At 42.2% G+C, this 19,393-nt stretch overlaps 1 protein-coding gene and 1 long non-coding RNA gene across 2 annotated transcripts; one reads left to right on the forward strand and one right to left on the reverse strand.

Annotated features, from left to right (window-relative positions):
- Positions 1-540: 540 nt before the first annotated feature.
- On the reverse strand, positions 541-3,651 carry LOC306933853. The gene is made up of 3 exons (XR_013791257.1): positions 3,383-3,651; positions 1,417-1,499; positions 541-933 (listed from the first exon to the last, which is right to left on the reverse strand). It is a non-coding gene; the product is annotated as an uncharacterized lncRNA (long non-coding RNA).
- Positions 3,652-13,711: 10,060 nt separating this feature from the next.
- LOC306933716 (uncharacterized protein) lies at positions 13,712-18,085 on the forward strand (the record flags this gene model as incomplete). The annotated part of the gene is made up of 5 exons (XM_079516026.1): positions 13,712-13,826; positions 15,552-15,739; positions 16,218-16,355; positions 16,866-16,998; positions 17,906-18,085. The coding sequence occupies exons 1-5, from the start codon at positions 13,782-13,784 to the stop codon at positions 18,083-18,085; spliced, it is 684 nt and encodes a 227-aa protein (XP_079372152.1). The 5' UTR covers positions 13,712-13,781.
- Positions 18,086-19,393: the final 1,308 nt, after the last annotated feature.

The following is a 19,393-nucleotide window of genomic DNA, read 5'->3' on the forward strand; positions in this document are numbered from 1 at the left end:
CATAATGAGTGCAGGACTGAACATATCAAAATGTCCTTTAGGAAGGACAAATAGTTGGGTCGTTTACGGCAGTTCCGTGACCGCGGAGAGCAAAGGTCCGTTTCTCAATGGATTTGTCATCTTGGAGGGTTATCAAACAAATTGAGCCCCCATGTAAATCGCAAAAATGCAGGGGAATTTCATGAGAGTCCCAAATCCATATGGTCACCATCAACAACCTGTTACAATAAGGCAAAATTACCTAAAATTCATTCTGCTTTGTGACGTGTCATTTGAGCACATTTGGGCAAGTGTTTGTGCCCTAAGACCTAAGTTACAACTGCTGTGGGCAGTTCAGAATCCAAGCCAATAGAAACTGCAGGCTTTCTAGTCCTGAGAAGTTTCCAATGCGAAAAAGGAAGCCATCGTTCTCACGATAATACAAATCTAAACATTTTTGTAAAGAAAAATCTTGTTTTAAAAAAACAATAATAATCTGCCTAACGATGATCACTGGTGGACGGGTTTCTGAACTGACCACAGCCCTCTTATGAGACACAGACTGAGTAGTGGTTAAGTGGTCCTTTAATTAATATATAGGTGTATAATTAAGTAATGTGAATGTAGGCTATTGAACACAATTGAATACAGTCGTATGTATAAATGTTTTAACAGCTGTTTTCTTTTGTGTATATGATCAATAATAGTCTCATGCCATTGACAAAAACAAAATACATTTTAACATTAGCCTATAATCTACTGTAGAAACACGACATGGGCCAAACTAAAATTCGTCTCCAATCTCCATTAAGTTACAGAGGCAACACTAGAGGTGACCAGAAGGGGGTGCTGTAGCTTTACTTGTCACTTCTTGTCTTGCACTTTTGTCAGCTTTAGTATGATGTCTGCCGCCTTGTCTGGTGGAATGCCCCGTCTGACCAACTCCTCTTTAAGCTGGAAGGGAAAAAGAAATACAAAAATGTCTTTGATATGTGACAACGGCTATTAAAGGCATATTTTGTTTTATGTGGTTTAGAGGGCCTAGCTTGAAGGAAGTCAAGCTGGATAAATAGTTTGACTGATGCACATCTCTGTGTGTTCTGTAAGGCATTATGGCTATTCATGCAGGTTACATTTCAGTCCGGTAATCATTATAATACCATTACTGTCGTGTGAAATAATTGATTGCAAGAGGTGCAGAGAAAATTAGATGTGTTAATTTGTAAAGAGGTTAAAGACAACAGGAAATGAAAAATATGTGTTTCACATTCTTAGGTCACAATGGAGATATGTGAAAACTCTATTATTGTGTATTTTCTTTTTAACAATGAAAGAACCCAAAAGTACAATCACAATCACATAATGGATGATTACCAGTTATAGGGAGCATTTAACAAACTAACTGAACTAATATGTATTAAGTTGCTATAGGCCTACCTGTGGCAACACAATGTTCTTGATGTCTTCATGGGTTAAAGGCGTCTTTGAGGAGACCCCCATCCTCAGACCAATGACGTGACCTGCAGGTAAAATAGGTAAAATGTTGATTATGAGATAAGGGAAATTCAGTCACCAAAGGCAGCTTCAGATACAGTTACAGGGCAAGAAAGGTACTGTAGATAAAAAACTAAATTAGCATCCCACCCCTAAATAGCAGCATACAGTTGGAGGCCATCGATATTGTCCTTTTCTTTTTGCTGAGGTTTGCGTGATCTGCGCAAAAGGACAGTTAACCCATTTTGGGCGGGAACCCCTTTTGGTGTTTTAAACATTGTTATAATTTAGCTATTGAAAAATAGCAGATCTACAAGCTCGTAGCGCGCCACCGAGTGGCGCGCTACGAGCTTGTAGGTCTGCTATTTTTTGAAAAATCGTGAAAATATTTATTTCAGAAAACTGGAGGATTTAGAAGGATTTTTTAAAATCCTAAATGGGTCAAATAATAAGGGACAATATCGGTGGCACCCAACTGTATGCACGTGTGTGCTGTGCATTACCTGCCACCTGCGCCATGAGGTGGGGGGGGGGGGGGGTAGTAGTAGTAGTAGTAGTAGTACAAACTTTATATAAATTAGTTAAATCCAGCTCAGGTGAAACCATGATCGGGCTCCATCTTATGCCATGCTTTATCCCCAACTAATAAACATTTTCCGTGAATTACGCATTTAGGAGCTTCCACTGTGCGTAAACGTTATCTTGCGGCCACACAACCCACTATTCATTTTGCCGACTTCCATATTTGCGGGTGGAGGTGTGTCTGTAGGCGTGTTGATGCGGGTGGAGGTGTGTCTGTAGGCGTGTTGATGCGGGTGGAGGTGTGTCTGTAGGCGTGTTGATGCGGGTGGAGGTGTGTCTGTAGGCGTGTTGATGCGGGTGGAGGTGTGTCTGTAGGCGTGTTGATGCGGGTGGAGGTGTGTCTGTAGGCGTGTTGATGCGGGTGGAGGTGTGTCTGTAGGCGTGTTGATGCGGGTGGAGGTGTGTCTGTAGGCGTGTTGATGCGGGTGGAGGTGTGTCTGTAGGCGTGTTGATGCGGGTGGAGGTGTGTCTGTAGGCGTGTTGATGCGGGTGGAGGTGTGTCTGTAGGCGTGTTGATGCGGGTGGAGGTGTGTCTGTAGGCGTGTTGATGCGGGTGGAGGTGTGTCTGTAGGCGTGTTGATGCGCTTTCCCCATATTTGCTATCTTATACACACAGGTTTAGGACAATGGAAAGTGCCTCTTCAAACCACCCATAATGCGAATTATGTTTGATAAAAGAATGCGCTCCTGACTCTGAGACGGCGAGACCTGAGTTGGAGCTGCCTCGGCTTGAGTCATGTTGCACAACATTCACAGCTCAGAGGTCTCGTTCTGTCTTAATTCTCCACAAATCTCTGTGATTGGAATTTTACTATAATCAGCAGTGTCAATTCCTTATTGTGTTTAATTGTCTATAAAGAAGTTGTTCGATTTGCACGAGTGAGGCTGTGTTGGAGCTACTGGACACAAAACAACCCGGCCTCTGTATCAAATAGGCTATATTTCAAGGCAGCAACGTGTGTCGCTCTTCCATGGCCATGGGCCATAGTGTAAATCACTGGGCATAATGTTAAATGGATCTCTTAAAGGCAATGGCAGGTGGCACGGTGATTGGTTTAATCATTGTAACGCCCAAACCACACCTATGCATAATGTAAGGGGTAATGGCGGTGTTTTAGGGACTTAGGCTGTGGCACAAGATAACACATTTTACACAATACTAAATCCCCAAATTAAGCATAAAGGTCCCCTGCCGCAAGATGGAGCCCATGTGTGAACGTAATCTACAGTACATGAGGGAAGGTATACCGAGAATATATGAACACTTTTGCTGTATTGAGACTTTTTAGACAGTACAACCTGACGAAGATCATTTCATCACACTTACGAGATCCAGTGGGCGGTGGGGTTGTTATGGGTGGAGATGTCCCATTTGTAGCTGGTGTAGAATTTGCAGTTAATGTTGTAGTATTTGTTGTAGTTGGAGCAGTAATTGGACCAGTAGTAGTTGGTGTTGTAGTTTGGCCAGTTGGTGTTGTAGTTGGACCAGTAGTTGGTGTTGTTAGACCAGTACCAGCAGTAGTTGGTGTAGTAGTGGATGTTGTAGTATTTGGCGCTGTAGCAGAAGTTGTAGGTGTTGTCTGGTTGGAGCTGGTTATATCTGCAGCAGGTGGAGATCATAAGGATGACAGAACTAACTTGAGCAAAATAAATAGTATTTAAACTTGTATACTTACAATAATTAGTCAATATACTTTCCACCACTGCATAGGTAACATTTCAAAGATTTATTTTCAGGCAAACATGTCCACCGTAAGATGAATGGTTTGAATGGGGTTTCTAGGTGTAAGTATGTAGGACTAGTAGCATGCCAAAGTTTGTGCTATTGCCATCGAGAATGCATTGGGCATTTAAGTTAAATACGGGGGGGACATATTTTGACAGCAGAAACTGCCTGAAAATGTCTGTCATAATTTATCCCCCCTCCCTATTCCAAAGCCCCCCCAGGTACATTATATATTTAAACTATTTTCAGCAATGGTACACTTATTTTTTGTCAAGAACTTTGGTTCTTGCCATGACAGGCTATGAATGACTATAGAGAGAGAGAGAGAGAGCGTGAGTCAGCGTGGATTGTTTACACACACACACACACACACACACACACACACACACACACACACACACACACACACACACACACACGTCACTATTGTAGGCTACTCACCTTCGCAGACTCCCACTTGCCCGAAGGCGACGTAGATGTTATCCAGTGGCCTGATGACGCACCTCAGCCCGTGGTCGCAGGTTCCAGACAGACCGAACAAGCCCCCACACGTCTCGTTCCTCTGCCGGGCACACTCCTGGCAGCAGCCGCATGGTTCGAGCACCGTGGAGCCATTGCAGGTGCCCGCCAGCAGCTCCTCACACGTGAACTCGTAGCAGGGCGTGCACGTCAGCGCGGTGGTCAGGCTCGAGGTGAACAGCAGGACGAGTAACGCCGGCAGGAGAAGCCGGGCATGCGGCACCGGCCCGGATGATGTCGACCAAGACAATAGTGGCATGATGGCCGAAGAGAGGAGAGCAGGGGAGGATTACCTGTTGGGCCCAGGCCCAGGGGCCCCTGAGCTTGAGCCTCCGCGCGACATGGAGGATCAAGCTCAGGGGCCCAAAAAAAGTGCAACGTTTATAATCAGTGACGCGGTATGCATCACTGTCATCACTTTGCACTTTTTGTCAGACAATGGGCTTAATTCATTCAACAAGTAATATGTCATTGGTCCGACCTCCCGTTAGTCAGACCATTACTAACACTATCCCAAACCCTAACCTCCCGTTAGTCAGACCATTACTAACACTATCCCAAACCCTAACCTCCCGTTAGTCAGACCATTACTAACACTATCCCAAACCCTAACCTCCCGTTAGTCAGACCATTACTAACACTATCCCAAACCCTAACCTCCCGTTAGTCAGACCATTACTAACACTATCCCAAACCCTAACCTCCCGTTAGTCAGACCATTACTAACACTATCCCAAACCCTAACCTCCCGTTAGTCAGACCATTACTAACACTATCCCAAACCCTAACCTCCCGTTAGTCAGACCATTACTAACACTATCCCAAACCCTAACCTCCCGTTAGTAAGACCATTACTAACACTATCCCAAACCCTAACCTCCCGTTAGTCAGACCATTACTAACACTATCCCAAACCCTAACCTCCCGTTAGTCAGACCATTACTAACACTATCCCAAACCCTAACCTCCCGTTAGTCAGACCATTACTAACACTATCCCAAACCCTAACCTCGATCACAGGAAGCCACCGGTGAGTTTTAACCCGCAGCATGGGTGAGTCTTAAAGGACCACTTCACCACTTTTCAACCTATCTTCATATAATAGGTCCTCACTAATAATCATGAAAAAATGGCACGATTCTTTTCTACTCAGTCTGTGTCTCATAGGACGGCTGTGGGCAGTTTAGAAACCGTCTTCCAGTGACATCATCATTAGGCAGATATTTTTTTAAACACGATATTTTTACAAAAATATTTAGATTTTCATTATCGTGAGAACGATGGCATCTATTTTCGCATTGCAACCTTTCTGGACTAGAAAGCCTGCAGTTTTTATTAGCTTGTATTCTCCATCGATGATGTCACTGGAAGACGGTTTCTGAACTGCCCACAGCCCTCCTATGAGACACAGACCGAGTAGAAAAAAATTGCACCATTTTTTCACGATTATTAGTGAGGACCTATTATATGAAGATAGGTTGAAAAGTGGTGAAGTGGTCCTTTAACCGGCCATGCAGGTCTGACATGGGTAGTCCCCAAATCATGGGTGGGCAGCTGGTGGCCCGGGGGCCACATGCGGCCCCCACCTTCACTTAATGCGGCCCTCAGGTTAATGTCAGAATGCTGATATAATATTGGTTTCAGCTGTTACAATTCCACAACACATTGCAAACATGACCCGCTGTAATTACTTCAGTCTAAATAGCTCATTGCTCAACACAAGTATAATTAAAGGCATTTGAAATGACATAAACATGTTAATTTTCAGGATTCCAATTCAAAAATAGCAAAGATTTAAGTTTTCAATTCGAACATAGCAAAAATAGCCGATCTACAAGCTCAAAACGCGTCGCAGCGCGACGCGTTTTGAGCTTGTAGATCGGCTATTTTGCTACGACAGCAATATATGGCCCTATAGGGAGTGAGTGGAAATATAGTGGCCCTCTCCAAAGTCAAAGTTGCCCACCCCTGCCCCAAATCAACGACCCAACGACATGCAGGTGGTTGACACGTCACACAGCAGCATAGGATACCAAGAAGGTTGATTCTGTCTCATTGCAGATCTACGTATAATGACATATGACGTATAATGACATAATCATGAAAGTCCTAGCAATAGCTATAGTTTATATACTATAGTCACACTAATAATAATAATAATAATAATAATAATATTACCGCTGTTTCAGCTAATGACAGTGATCTGGTTAAGAATGCTTTCCATAAGCCAGCTGCTGGTTGAACTGATCTGATGAGGGAAACATGCATCTGTTTATCATGCTTCAGTCCCGCCCTCACCTGCTGTGCGTGTGTGTGTGTGTGTGTGTGTGTGTGTGTGTGTGTGTGTGTGTGTGTGTGTGTGTGTTTTTGTGTGTGTGTGTGTGTGTGTGTGTGTGTGTGTGTGTGTGTGTGTGTGTGTGTGTGTGTGTGTGTGTGTGTGTGTGTGTGTGTGTGTGTGTGTGTGTGTGTGTGTGTGTGTGTGTGTGTGTGATCATCATGACCTATATTATTACTTTTTAATAGTAGTATAATTCAGGGCAGGCCCTCATTTACAATAGACAATAGTCAACCCAATGCAGATTAGACAACAAATATTAATAATAAGTAAAATTACAACAGAAGTACTTAAAACAAATATCTGCGTGCGTGCGTGCGTGCATGCGTGTCATCATTATTATTTTAGGGGGGTACAATTCAGGGCAGGCCACACAATCCAAACATAACCACACACACACACACACACACACACACACACACACACACACACACACACACACACACACACACACACACACACACACACACACACACACACACCTTTCTCTATTCCAGAAAAAACTGGAATAGAGAAACTGGCACCCCCTGTAATAGCACTTTAAAAACTTCCTTGTGAAGGTGTCAAATTATCCACTTCCACAGAAGCTGACAGAACCGGACTATGGACTAATCCACAGAGGGGTGCCCTGGGTGCAGCCATTACTGTTTCAGTAGTGTACAATACACCATGAGATCCATTGTCTAAATAGGCCAATGTGCCAGCTGTTAATCAAGTAGAACCGGCACAGAGCTGCCTCTGTGAGTGAGAGTTGGGTTAGTGTGCCAAAGTTGATCTGATGCTAAACGCAAAGGAAACAAACCTTTAACACAACAGTTTTTGCTCACTGTACTTTACATTTCATTATTAGCCCCTGTGTGGAACGAATGGGATGGGCCACCATTTTGGCTCATCCCATACACAAAAAAAATGTTATACCATAGCGATAGCGCCTCCCTCTTCACTCACTGCAGAAGGGAGCATTGCTAGCTAGTCAACTAATGTTTCCTTCCCACTGACACCACTCTTATTTGACTGGCCCTATGCCATAGGAATGTGGAGCAACAACCTCATAGCATCGTTATAGGCCACTTTGAGCCTCTGCATACTCCTCACCCCGTATGCATGATCAAAAGCTCTCAACGCGTCAATAAAGCATAAAAATACAGTGGTATTCTGGTTCTTGTATTTGTCAACAATCTCCTTTAAGGCATAAATACATAGATCCGTGCCATGCTTTCTTTTAAACCCAAACTGATTATCAATTGTGAGGATACACAGCTCCAGCCTCCAGTCTAGTTAGTAGGATTCTTTCCAGTATTTTAGACAAGACACTGGCAAGAGCAATAGGTCTATTATTGTCCATGCTATATAGCTTCCCAGCCTTGTCTTTCAGGTCAGGTACCAACATTACAGACATATGCCTAATGGATTCAGGGAGGACCCCGTGAAACATGAGACCTGTGAAGCACATAGCAAGCAGTGGGCAGAGCCTAGTTGGCATACTTTAGGTGTTCTGCGGTAATATAGTCCAGGCCACAAGCCTTGTTATTGTCAAGCACCCTGATGGCAGCAGAAACATCAGCCGACTTGACTACCATATTTTTTGCACACAGATCCACATTATCAATTACCACTGTATTGCTTTTGACACAGTTAAAAAGATTACAGTAATTTGCTCGCCACACTTTAGCAATCTTGTCTTGGCCACAGACACCCTCAATATCAGATGGTAAAGAGGTTTTAGAGTTATGCCTGACCTGTTTCCAGAAGTCATCAAAGTTACTTTTTTGCAGCTTCCTTGCAAGCGAATCAGCCCTCATGGTGTTCTCATTTTTCTTAATAAAACGAACAGCATGTTTAAATTTTGCATTTGTTTGCTTTTTATGCTCAAGTAACTCTCCTTGTCTAGGCCTACCTGCTTCACGTACATAAACGTGACCGCTGTGAGCCAAACACTGTTCTTATGAGCTTAATCACAATTAAATGGTGTCTTTGTCGTCCGATGGCGCATTAGTTCAATGGAGCGTTATTCTGACGGCGCATAATTCCAACAAACCCTGACTTTCTACAGCCTACTTACACACACTACCACTCGCTTACAATACATGGACCTACACCCCCCCCCCCCCACCCCACCCCTTTTTCCCCTCACTGTATATGTTTATTTTCCCTTTTTACCTCCTTTATGATGAATTCCTGTTCTGTTCTTTGGCTTTATAGAAGTGTCTATTTGTACGTCTTTAAATGTTTTGATGAATTGAACAAGGTGGACCCTCTTGTAAACAAGTGTAATGCTTTATTGGGTCGTCCACTCACAGTTAACAGTCTTTGTATTGAGTTGTGCTTGAAATGTACTGTAATTCTGCAAACTGTTAATACATATTTCAATCAATCAATCACTTGTTGCGTGTAAAATGCGTGTCAATCTGTTTGTGGCAGCAGCCAATCAGCCTGTCAGTCTGTAGGCCTACGTATGTAGCCTACAATTTAGGCATGTCATAAGCGTGTGAAAACGTGTACGTCACCAAGAGGGGGGCGGCGTCTGAAAAGCTAGGGACGGCCCTCTCGTGGGCATTAAATTCTAGCCCACATCACTCAGAATAGAGTGACGGTGGTATGTTTTTGTAAATATTGAGCTCGTTCTTGGCAACAACATAGTGAACCAACACCAGGATGGATAGAAAGAACGTCGGGCCCAAATACATTACAAGGACAAGGAAAATGTTGTGAACAAACACGGGCCGGCTGTGCTTAGATACTTTGTTGAACGTTATGTCTCTGCACCCGTGCGCCGTACAGCCGAGATCCAAGCCATTCTACGTCTTTTTGTAAACTCGTCAATCTGGGTTCCTTGATGCTGTCTCCATGCTGGAAAGCTGAAAATCTAATTCAGTTTTCTGGACGTGACCTGCTGTGGCACTTATTTACTGAGCAAGTCTGCACCATTGTGAGGTCATTTAAAAAAAAGAACGTATACAAGCACACCTGATAGTCGCTCAATGTAAACAAGTATGGCGACCGGAAGTGTCTGTTTGGGTGTAGCTGTTTGCAATATTATTTTAAAGTGTATTTTGTATATTATGTATATTATTGGTATCTAAAGTCTAAAATGTATATGTGTTGTTCAAGTTTTTGGTATAAGGGTATGGCTGTTTATATAGGATATCAGATATATGGAGTTAATTGTCAGTAAATTGCTAATCTGTATTATGGGTGTGGCTCACCCGTTATAAAAGGGAGGCTTCAGGTGAGGAGTCTCATGAGTTGTGACTTGGAGCTGACTAGTACAACACTAAGGGAGAGCTGCCAAGCAGGGCCTTCATTTGTAAGGTTTAGCCTGTTTAAACAGTTTCTCAAGTTCTTAGTTTGTTGTGATTATTTAGTTTGGCTTTTCAAGTGTTCATTTCAGATTTTGATGTTATTTTTGACAGCCTTATTCATGTTATGGCCATTGTCTGCCTAGGCCCACTGTATGCTGCACTGCATCAGGAGGCCATCAGTTCAAATCCAGCCACTCGTAGAAACACAACTTTTATATTAAAAAATATATTTTATAATATAATATATTTTATATTAATCTCCAAGCTCCATTTATGTGTGAAGTTACAGAGGCATACCAGAAGGGGGTGCTGTAGCTGTAGTTGTTACTTCTTGTCTTCAACTTTTGTCAGGTGTAGTAGTGTACTTGCCAGCCCATAGAGCCCCATTGGGCGACTGTGGCTCAGGAGGTAGAACAGGTCATCCAATGATCCATGGGTCAGCGGTTCGAAACCCGGCTCCTCCTGTCTACATGTCAAAGTGTCCTTGGGAAAGACACTGAACCCCAAATTGCTCCCGATGTGCTGTGTACCTTGCATGGCTTCCGCTGCAATCGGTGTATGAATGTGTGTGTGAATGGGTGAATGTAATGCACAATCTATGTAAAGCGCCTTGGATAAAGGCACTATATAAATGCACCATTTACCATTTACCATTGTGAACCTGGACATTTTGAGTACCCTAAAGTTTTATGTAAGAAATGTCGAGTATGGGTCCCCAGCATTTAGAAACTGCCAGATGCTATATGTTGGGCAATTTTCACAATAGGGGGTTATATATGTGAGTGTGACCATATACCATTACTAACCTATATAAGGCAAAACATTCAAAATGTCATCATGCAAAGTAGCATGATGTGATGTGTCAAACTAGGGCGTTTTCATGATTCTGAATCCATTCCAAGCTTTCGTTTTGCACAAAAAACACTAATTGGGCTAAAAATGGCCAAATCTTTGAATATATATTCTTTTAGAGCGAACATTTTTTAACTCAAATCTTTGCTTCTGCAGGGGGGTCCCTGGACCAACATGTTTTCAGATGGGGGTCCATGGCCAAATACAGATAATTATGGGGGTCCTTGACATGAAAAAGGTTGAGCACCACTGACATAGAAACATAGGTTTCTCTGAAAACTGTTTTAGAAGCCTTTTTTTATTTTTAGAATCAGCCTCAGGTCTAAATGGGTTGGAATTGTAAGTGATTACAAGAAATGTAAGAAAGAAATGTGCAGACACATTTGGAACTGGAACACTATAACAAATGATGTTGATGAATAGCTACTTTCTCCTGATTGGCTGAAAACCTATACCTGAAAATGTATTTTCTGTTTTGAGCTGGAGAGAGATAGCCTGGTAAAACCACTCCCCCTGCTGGAGAGTCAGGTTAGGAGGGAGACAGGGAGACCCCAAATGATCACTATCAGAATATACCGTAGTGATTTAACCTTTTAACAAAATAATTTATTTTTTAACCAAAACACATCACTTACCCTACCTCTATACAAGCACACAACGTGTGCCACATGTGATGCATTGTGAGTTTGTAGATTGGCTATTTTCACTACTTCTTAAACATTCTAATTCATGGCATTTAAGAAATTGTTTTGAAAAAACCATTGAATTTGTTTCTAATCCATGAAAATGTTACCTTTATTATGTTTTGAAATAATAATTAAAAACAAAATGTTAGGAAACAACATGTTACTTTTACTCATAAAAGTTTGTCCGTGACCCAAACACGGGCCCCGACCGACTGTTTGGGAAACAGTGGTTTAGATGGCATGAAGGAAGTCAAGCTGGAGAAATAGTTTGACACATATCTTTGTGGGTTCTGTAGGCCTGAGGCATTACTCAGGTTACCTTTCAGTCTGATGATAATCATTAGTTATAATACCATTACAGTCCTGACTGGCAAATAGAGCAAGACATGCTGCTAAGAAATGATGATTTGTTCATTTGCAAAGAGGTTAAAGACAACATTAAATTAAATACATTTTACATTTTCAGACTCTTGATTTTTTTTTGTTTTTGTTTTGTTTGTTTTTGTTTTTGGTTTTATGTCGATCCTGTCCCATCATATCCGTGGTGGAAAAAGTACTCACATTTTTTACTTAAGTATAAGTACCAATACTGCGATAAAGAACTACTCTATATCGCATCGTAAAAGTCCGGAATTCAAAATGTACTTGAGTAAAAGTATGCCAGAACTGCCATTTTTGGCGGAAGAAGAATGAGAAGAAAAAAAAACAGACAAATACAATAAAAGGGACCAAAAATAATAATTTGGTCCCTTATAAATAATTTTACCACAGTTTCAACGAATGACTGATCAGGTTGAACTGAATAGACGAGAGACTTCTGAAGCCCATTCCATGAGTTGGACCAATGACAGAGAATGCTGCCTTGCCCAACTCTGCAGGATTATGAGGAACCTGGACCGTAAAATAGTAACTGGAGCAGGTGTGGTAAGTGATATTGTGCCATGTCATCAAGGAACAAAAAGCAGATAAACAACTTTATCCTGTCTCTCTCAGCTCAGTTCTCATAAATTCTCATCAGTAATCCGTCTTATAAAACAGAGTGTCAAGGCGCTTTCAGATTGAGGGAGAAGCAATCCTATAAATAATGTGTCGCCACAATCCCAGATGGAGTGGAAAGTGGATTCAAAATAGTATTATTAGTTTTTGTTTGATTCAAAACTACAACCTTTTAAAATCAGACTGAGCATGATAACATCATGCTTAGTCTGATGTAAGCATGCGTAGTCCTTTTTTTCCTTTTCAAGATGTATTTTTGGGCTGACCCCTACTATTGGATAGTGTACAGTATGGTGACAGGAAAGGGGGAGAGAGAACAGGGGGGGAGACACGCGGCAAACGTCGTCGGGATTGGGAGTCGAACCCGCGCCGCGCCGCCAGGCTGGCGTATCAGCCCATGTGCCCGGACCGCTACACTAGCCGCCCGGGCCATGCATAGTCCTACACAAGCACAGTGGTCACTGGTCAGTGGCACCCAGCTCAAAGACACCACAGGCCGGAAAATTGTGCATGCGTGTGTTACTGTTACGTTAGTACAGTAGCAGACCGATACGGCTTTTTCATGTCGATATTGATTAATTTGTGATCAAAAAGGCTGACCAGGGTTGAGCAGAACACGTCATCAGTGCCCATACCGGAGGCGGGGTTGGCGAAAGGGCCTGTCTGTGTGGAGTTTGCATGTTCTCCCCGTGTCCCCTAGGGTAGGTACCCTCACATGTTCTCCCCGTGTCCCCAAGCGTAGGTACCCTCACATGTTCTCCCCGTGTCCCCTAGGGCAGGTACCCTCACAAAAAACTGATGGAGGGGAAAGGAACTGGTCGGAATAACGTGTTCCTTCCACGCGCTACGTCCGGCCGGGGAAACTCCCCTGTCAGGTGCACGGAAAGAAGCAGCTTGGACTACAGAAGGAAGCATGAGGTCAGTCCGCTGCCCCCCCAGGTTGGCAGAGGAAGTGTAGCGCCCAGGATTACATTGGATAATTGACACTGGGTGAAAGAAATGGGTTGCAAAATTGTGGGATAAAAAATTATAGGAAAAAAGGTGATGAGCTGATGGCAGGCAGCTGGGAGACGAGGGAACTGGAATCAGGTGTGAGGCGTACATGTGCCAAGTTGTGAGCTGGAGCCAAGCCCAGCCTACTCAACAGAAATGTCCACAGACATCCTCATACCGTCCTACAGTATATAACCTGGTTGCTTACTGTACGTCCACTCAGTAATCTCTCTCACCAAATCATGTGTCTCTTTTCAACACCATTCCTGTTGCTGTTGCTCTGTGGAGCTCAGGCGAGCCACTTTCGTGGAACGGTCATGACCTTTGACCCGGAGGACCCCAACCCAGATGGATCTGTCTCGGTAGGTGATCTGTCTATTGATTGACATTTGCAATTCTCCAAACCAAATCCATGTTCTGTCATGCATTATATGTTTTATCGTTGTTTCACTCTCCTGTCCCAAAACCAATGCACTTCACTTCAAAACAGTCATGTACAGAGCCATTGCATATACTGCCGTGCGCTCCACCCACATTTGACTCTAACAAGAAATAGACCTACATTTTGTTTCAAAAGGAAACTCAAGGCAGCAATAGTCAGAAAGGAAATTATATATACCTATATTAGGTTATTATTTTTTGTTTTTTCGGACTGACAAATCTTTTTTCTTTTAATTTTACTGCATTTCATGATTTGTACTGTGATGTTTTTTTGCCTGGACCCCAGGAGGAATAGCCTCCCCTACGGTGTAGACTAATGGGGATCCTTAATAAACTTAATAAACTAAAACCTCTAAACTGTAAATGTGTTTATGTTGTGACTAAATTGTACGAAATACAAATGAATGTAATTAATGTTCTATTGTGTAACTCAGTGCTTCCCAACCTTTTCTGGATCAGGGACCACTTGAACATCTCCACTGTGTTCTCAGATGGGTGGGCCAGATGGGTGGGCCGTGGGCAGCTTATTTTAATGATCAATCAATTGTTTTCTGGCTCAGATCAGTGGAACTAATGTGGTATACTTTAAGTTGCTATTCATCTGTATCAGAATGAAGACACATTTGTCAAGGTTTTAAAGAAAACATCTTTTCACGTTAAACTTTGTTTTTGTTGGGCCCACTTGCAATATCCCAACGGCCCGCCCAACGGGAATCACTTTAGTTTTTACTGTAAACGTTTTTAAATGTATTACTTAGTATAGTGTTTTTTTTGTTTTTTTTATATACAGCTCTTGTCCCCACACGTCTCATATTTGACAATGACAATGAAAGGAGAAATTAGGTCAAATGTCCGCCAAATATATATGAGGTAACTGTGGCAACACAAACATTAAATGCCATTGACAATGAAAAGAAGATTTACGTCATATGTAGACGTGCAAATCGTCTAACCAATTACATAAATTCAGTTGTTCATGATGTATGATGATGTATAAGAGGTGTGATTTTTAAATGCTATTTAGTTTTAGGGCACGGTCGCACCACACTTTTATTCTACCTATGACAGCAGATTCTGCCAGTGCATTTCAATGGGAATGGAGCAGTTTGTTGCCATTTGCGTATTTCTGCAAAAATAAAAAATAAACAAAAAGATGCGTCTCCTCATGCCAAACAACCTTCGTGTTCTGACTTTTGACCTCTGACCTTTAGATCACCCACCATTTTTAATGATATGAAAAAGAGTTCAAATCTATCTAAATTAGGCTTTTATGAGCCAATGAATATTGCAATTTTTTTGAAAATTCCTCTTCCGCCCTGTCACATAATAGCAAAATATAGAGTATTTTTTTTTCTTTTTTTTTCTTTTTTTATTGTTTTCTGACAAAATGAGGTACAAACAGGTACAGTATAATCCAATTCATGTCAAAAGTACATTTTTTTTCTTTTTTCCCTTTGTGCTCTTACACCCCCCCACCCCGCACCCTTGGTCCAACATACTACGTGCAACATACGACAAAAAACAAAACAAACCATACAATTACAAACAAAAAGACAAGAAAAACAAAACAAAACAAATAATAGTTATGATGTATCTCGCTATCCCTCCTGGCACTAAAAATATATAGTAATTCTGATTACTTTCAGGTGGTCCTGCGTTATAAGACAGGCTTTCATTCATGCTCACATTCAGACGTATGGGATTGCAGCAGTGGGTCTTCATGTGGTACTCAGACAGCCCTGGAGGTGAACACGGTGCAGAGCAACACTGACTGGTGTCTACGAGAAGGAGTCATGAGTCGACTGCTTAGCAGCAACGCTCCCTTCCAGCTGCAGTGAGTGAAGAGCCAAACATGACACAGCAAAAGCAATGCTAATTTAAACGGGATTCTCATCTTTTACACATAATGCTCTGGTCCAATTAAAGCTCTACATAGGTTCAATCAACATTATTATTATTATTATTATTTATTATGTGACTTAATAAAGGCCCAATTCCAGAAATAATTTGGCCAAGTGAAATCATAAATTGGTCATTTAAAACTAATTTAATCCTCTCATGTTACATCATTTTGACAACCAGTGTCATTTGTATGTCAATAGTCATATACATTATATATTTTATGTTTTAAACCTTTTGGGTGAAATGATTAAGAAATATGATTTGGTTCGGTTTATTCTGTTTTTAGAAATATAAATTACATAGGCCACTATTTGATACTATACTGTCTGCTTCTTCAACAATATACAATATAACTGCTTCGTTTTTAAAACCAAACCACAACGACTGTATACCTGCCCTATTTTCCACAGATTAGATGGTGGTAACTGGATAAGTAACATTAATAACATTGGGAGCTGGAAAGCTGTAACACTGGTGGACCTCAGGACCAGATCTGACACTGGGAGAGCCAACAGGTCTCCTCAGACCACCATCATACCAATACTAAGGTAATGAACACTTCCCTTTTAGACCTAAGGGCGATTCTACAAATGTCTTCTAAATCCTGACAGTTTTCTGAAAAACCTATGTTTCTATATCAGTGGTTCTCAAACATTTTCATGTCAAGGACCCCAAAACATTATATGTACTTGGCCGCTGACCCCCATCTGAAAATATGTTTGTTCCAGGGACCTCCCAGAAGCAAACATTTGAGTTCAAAACGTTCACTCTGAAAGAATATATATTCCAAATGTGTGCCACATTTTCACGATTTTTCAAAAATAGCAGACCTACAAGCTCGTGGCGCGGCACTCGGTGCCGCGCTATGAGCTTGTAGATCTGCTATTTTAAATAGCTAAAGTATGACACAATGCTTAAATCACCAAAAGGGTTTCCCGCCCAGAATGGTTAATATACTCAATAATAGCATGGCTATTATTATTATTATCATTATGAATCTCACTCTCTCTCTCTGTCATTCCAACGTTCTTTTCTTTCACACTCTCTTTATCTCTCAGAGTCCCTTCTAACTGTGCGAGGAACTTCAACCTGTTGGCATTTGACCCAGATGGAGACCGCGTTGAATGCAGGGTTGGTAGAGGCAGTGAGTGTAACCCCTGCACTCCACCTTCTGCGCTCAGCATCTCAACCGTGAGTCTAATACATTTATTTTCTTTATAAATAACACCTAGGGGTTAATTGTTAATACTAATTTGTTTCAGTAAATACGTATCCCTCGATTTTGTAACCAATTTTTTCACACCTGTGCCAATTATCTAATGTGATCCTGGGCTCTCTACACACCCTCCGCCAACCTAGTCCCCATATATGGGGGACATGGGGAGAGCAACGGACTTGAACTCATGCTTCCTTCCTGCCTGAGTGTCCAAGTTGCTCCTTTACATGTGACAGGGGGGAGTTTCCCTGGTTGGACGTAGCGCGTGGAAGGAACACGTTATTCCAACCAGTTCCTTTCCCCTCCATCAGGCGCCCCGGCTGGCCAGGGGGAGGTAGTTTGTTTAGAGACCAGGATTACTGCATGTTTTTGTGAGGGTACCTACCCTAGGGGACACGGGGAGAACATGCAAACTCCACACAGAAAGGCCCTTTCGCCAACCCCGCCTCGGGTATGGGCACTGCACGCCGCCAGCACCGCCAGCGCCCCGAGCGGGAATCGAACCCAGGACCTTCTAGCTGTGAGGCGACAGCACTACCAACTGTGCCACCGTGCCCACTAATACTAATTTGAATGGAATTTATTACCACTGCCTTTGCTGTCCGGAAGAAACCACCTAACTCAATGTTTGAGGTTTCAGATTGTTTCATGAATCAATGCTATTGAACACTGTTCACGTCCGTGTGTTGGTTAAAAAATATTGAACCAATGGAAAGTATTAAAAAGTGCTTTGGCGAAAACCTCCTAACTCCACTTGAGCTGGATGGTACTTCCAGAAAGCAGAGAATATGTATCTGTATATCTATCACTATGAATACATTTAGTTTGTACAATACCTTCTTTTCCTGCAGCCTCATTGTTCTCCTTTCTCTCTGTTTTCAGTCTTGCACATTGGCGTATATTGCCTCCTCCGGTACTGGCACCTACGCCGTCCAGTTGTACATGGAGGACTTTCCCAGCCAGTCTATCACCCTCACACAAACTGATGGATCTCAGAGCAGCAGAACTACAAGCAACGCTCTCAGCAAAATACCTCTACAGTTTGCTGTTATTGGTACTTAGTTCATGTACAGAATAGACCCTTGCAGGTCTATTTTCCTAGCGGTTGTTAATAAATAAATAAAATAGATAAATAAAGAAAATTAATCAAATAATCTGATGTACATCATGTACAGCATCTGTATTAGCCATGAAAACGGTTAATTTAAGCTTTTGTGCCCAGTGGATGGAGCAGTAGCCAGCTGTACAGGGGGACAGTATCTTCCCAGGTTCCTGTCTCCGACCCCGGCTAACAGAGCACAGCTCTACGCCCCTGTTGGTCAGACTCTGGAAATCACCATCAACCCAACAGCATCACTCTCCACGTGAGTAAAACATTGCAATTTCTCAGTTCCATACTAGCCTCGGAAACCCAGACGTTTTATTAGTTCCATACTGACTTGTCCTAATTGTCGTCTTTCCAAATTACAGTGATCAAAAACTGTATTGGCCTGTCAGCAGTATACCTTGCCTTCCCAAGTAGGACTTTAGGAATTACTTTAGTCATTTACTGAGCCCAGAAATCTGATACACCCTACCTTGAACCCTGGATCGGTTCTTGTGGCAACTTCTTCATTCGTTCGTGCAGCATCTAGACTGGTATACCTCAGAATTCCTGAACTTCCAGCTCTGTCTTATCCTCTGGGGACTGAATTCTTAATGTACCAAATTCAGTAGGCCTATTTCAGGTTATCCTTTGGTGTATTATATGTCTAAAGGGTTGCTGAACATCTGATGTAAATTAAGACCGTCTTTGGTGGTTTTGTAGGGTGTCTAATCTGTGGTTCAGTGGACCCCACAACATGGACCTGACTGGGTCAGGACAGGGACCGTTCACCCTGAGATGGACGCCATCGCAGTCAGAGGTTGGAGATCATCACCCTGTCTGCTTTGTCGCTCAGGCTACCTTGAGGTAGGCATTCACTTACATTATCTGTCTGTGTCTATATGACCTTTTACAATGTCATATAATTGTGTTACTGTATTATTATTATTATTACTGTATTATAAATTGCAGTTACTATCCTATATTGATTGATTGATTGATTGATTGATTGATGTGTTTGTTTATTTAGATAAAGCAATGTTGTTGTTGTTGTTGTTTTGCATTCCATTTACGTTTTATCTCAACTGATGCTGCAACCTCAAACATAGAGGGCAGTATTATGCGTGTCTTAAGTACCAGGTCGTATTACTTAACTTAAGACCTGGATGCGTGATCAATGCCATTTGGCTATTCTGAGTGGCCAAACAGCATTGACCACGCCTCCACGTCTTAAGTTAAGTCATAAGACCTGGTACTTAAGACACGCATAATACTGCCCTCAGAGT

This window comes from Electrona antarctica, assembly GCF_951216825.1.
Source record: "Electrona antarctica genome assembly, chromosome: 12".
Taxonomy (NCBI): Eukaryota; Metazoa; Chordata; class Actinopteri; order Myctophiformes; family Myctophidae; genus Electrona; species Electrona antarctica.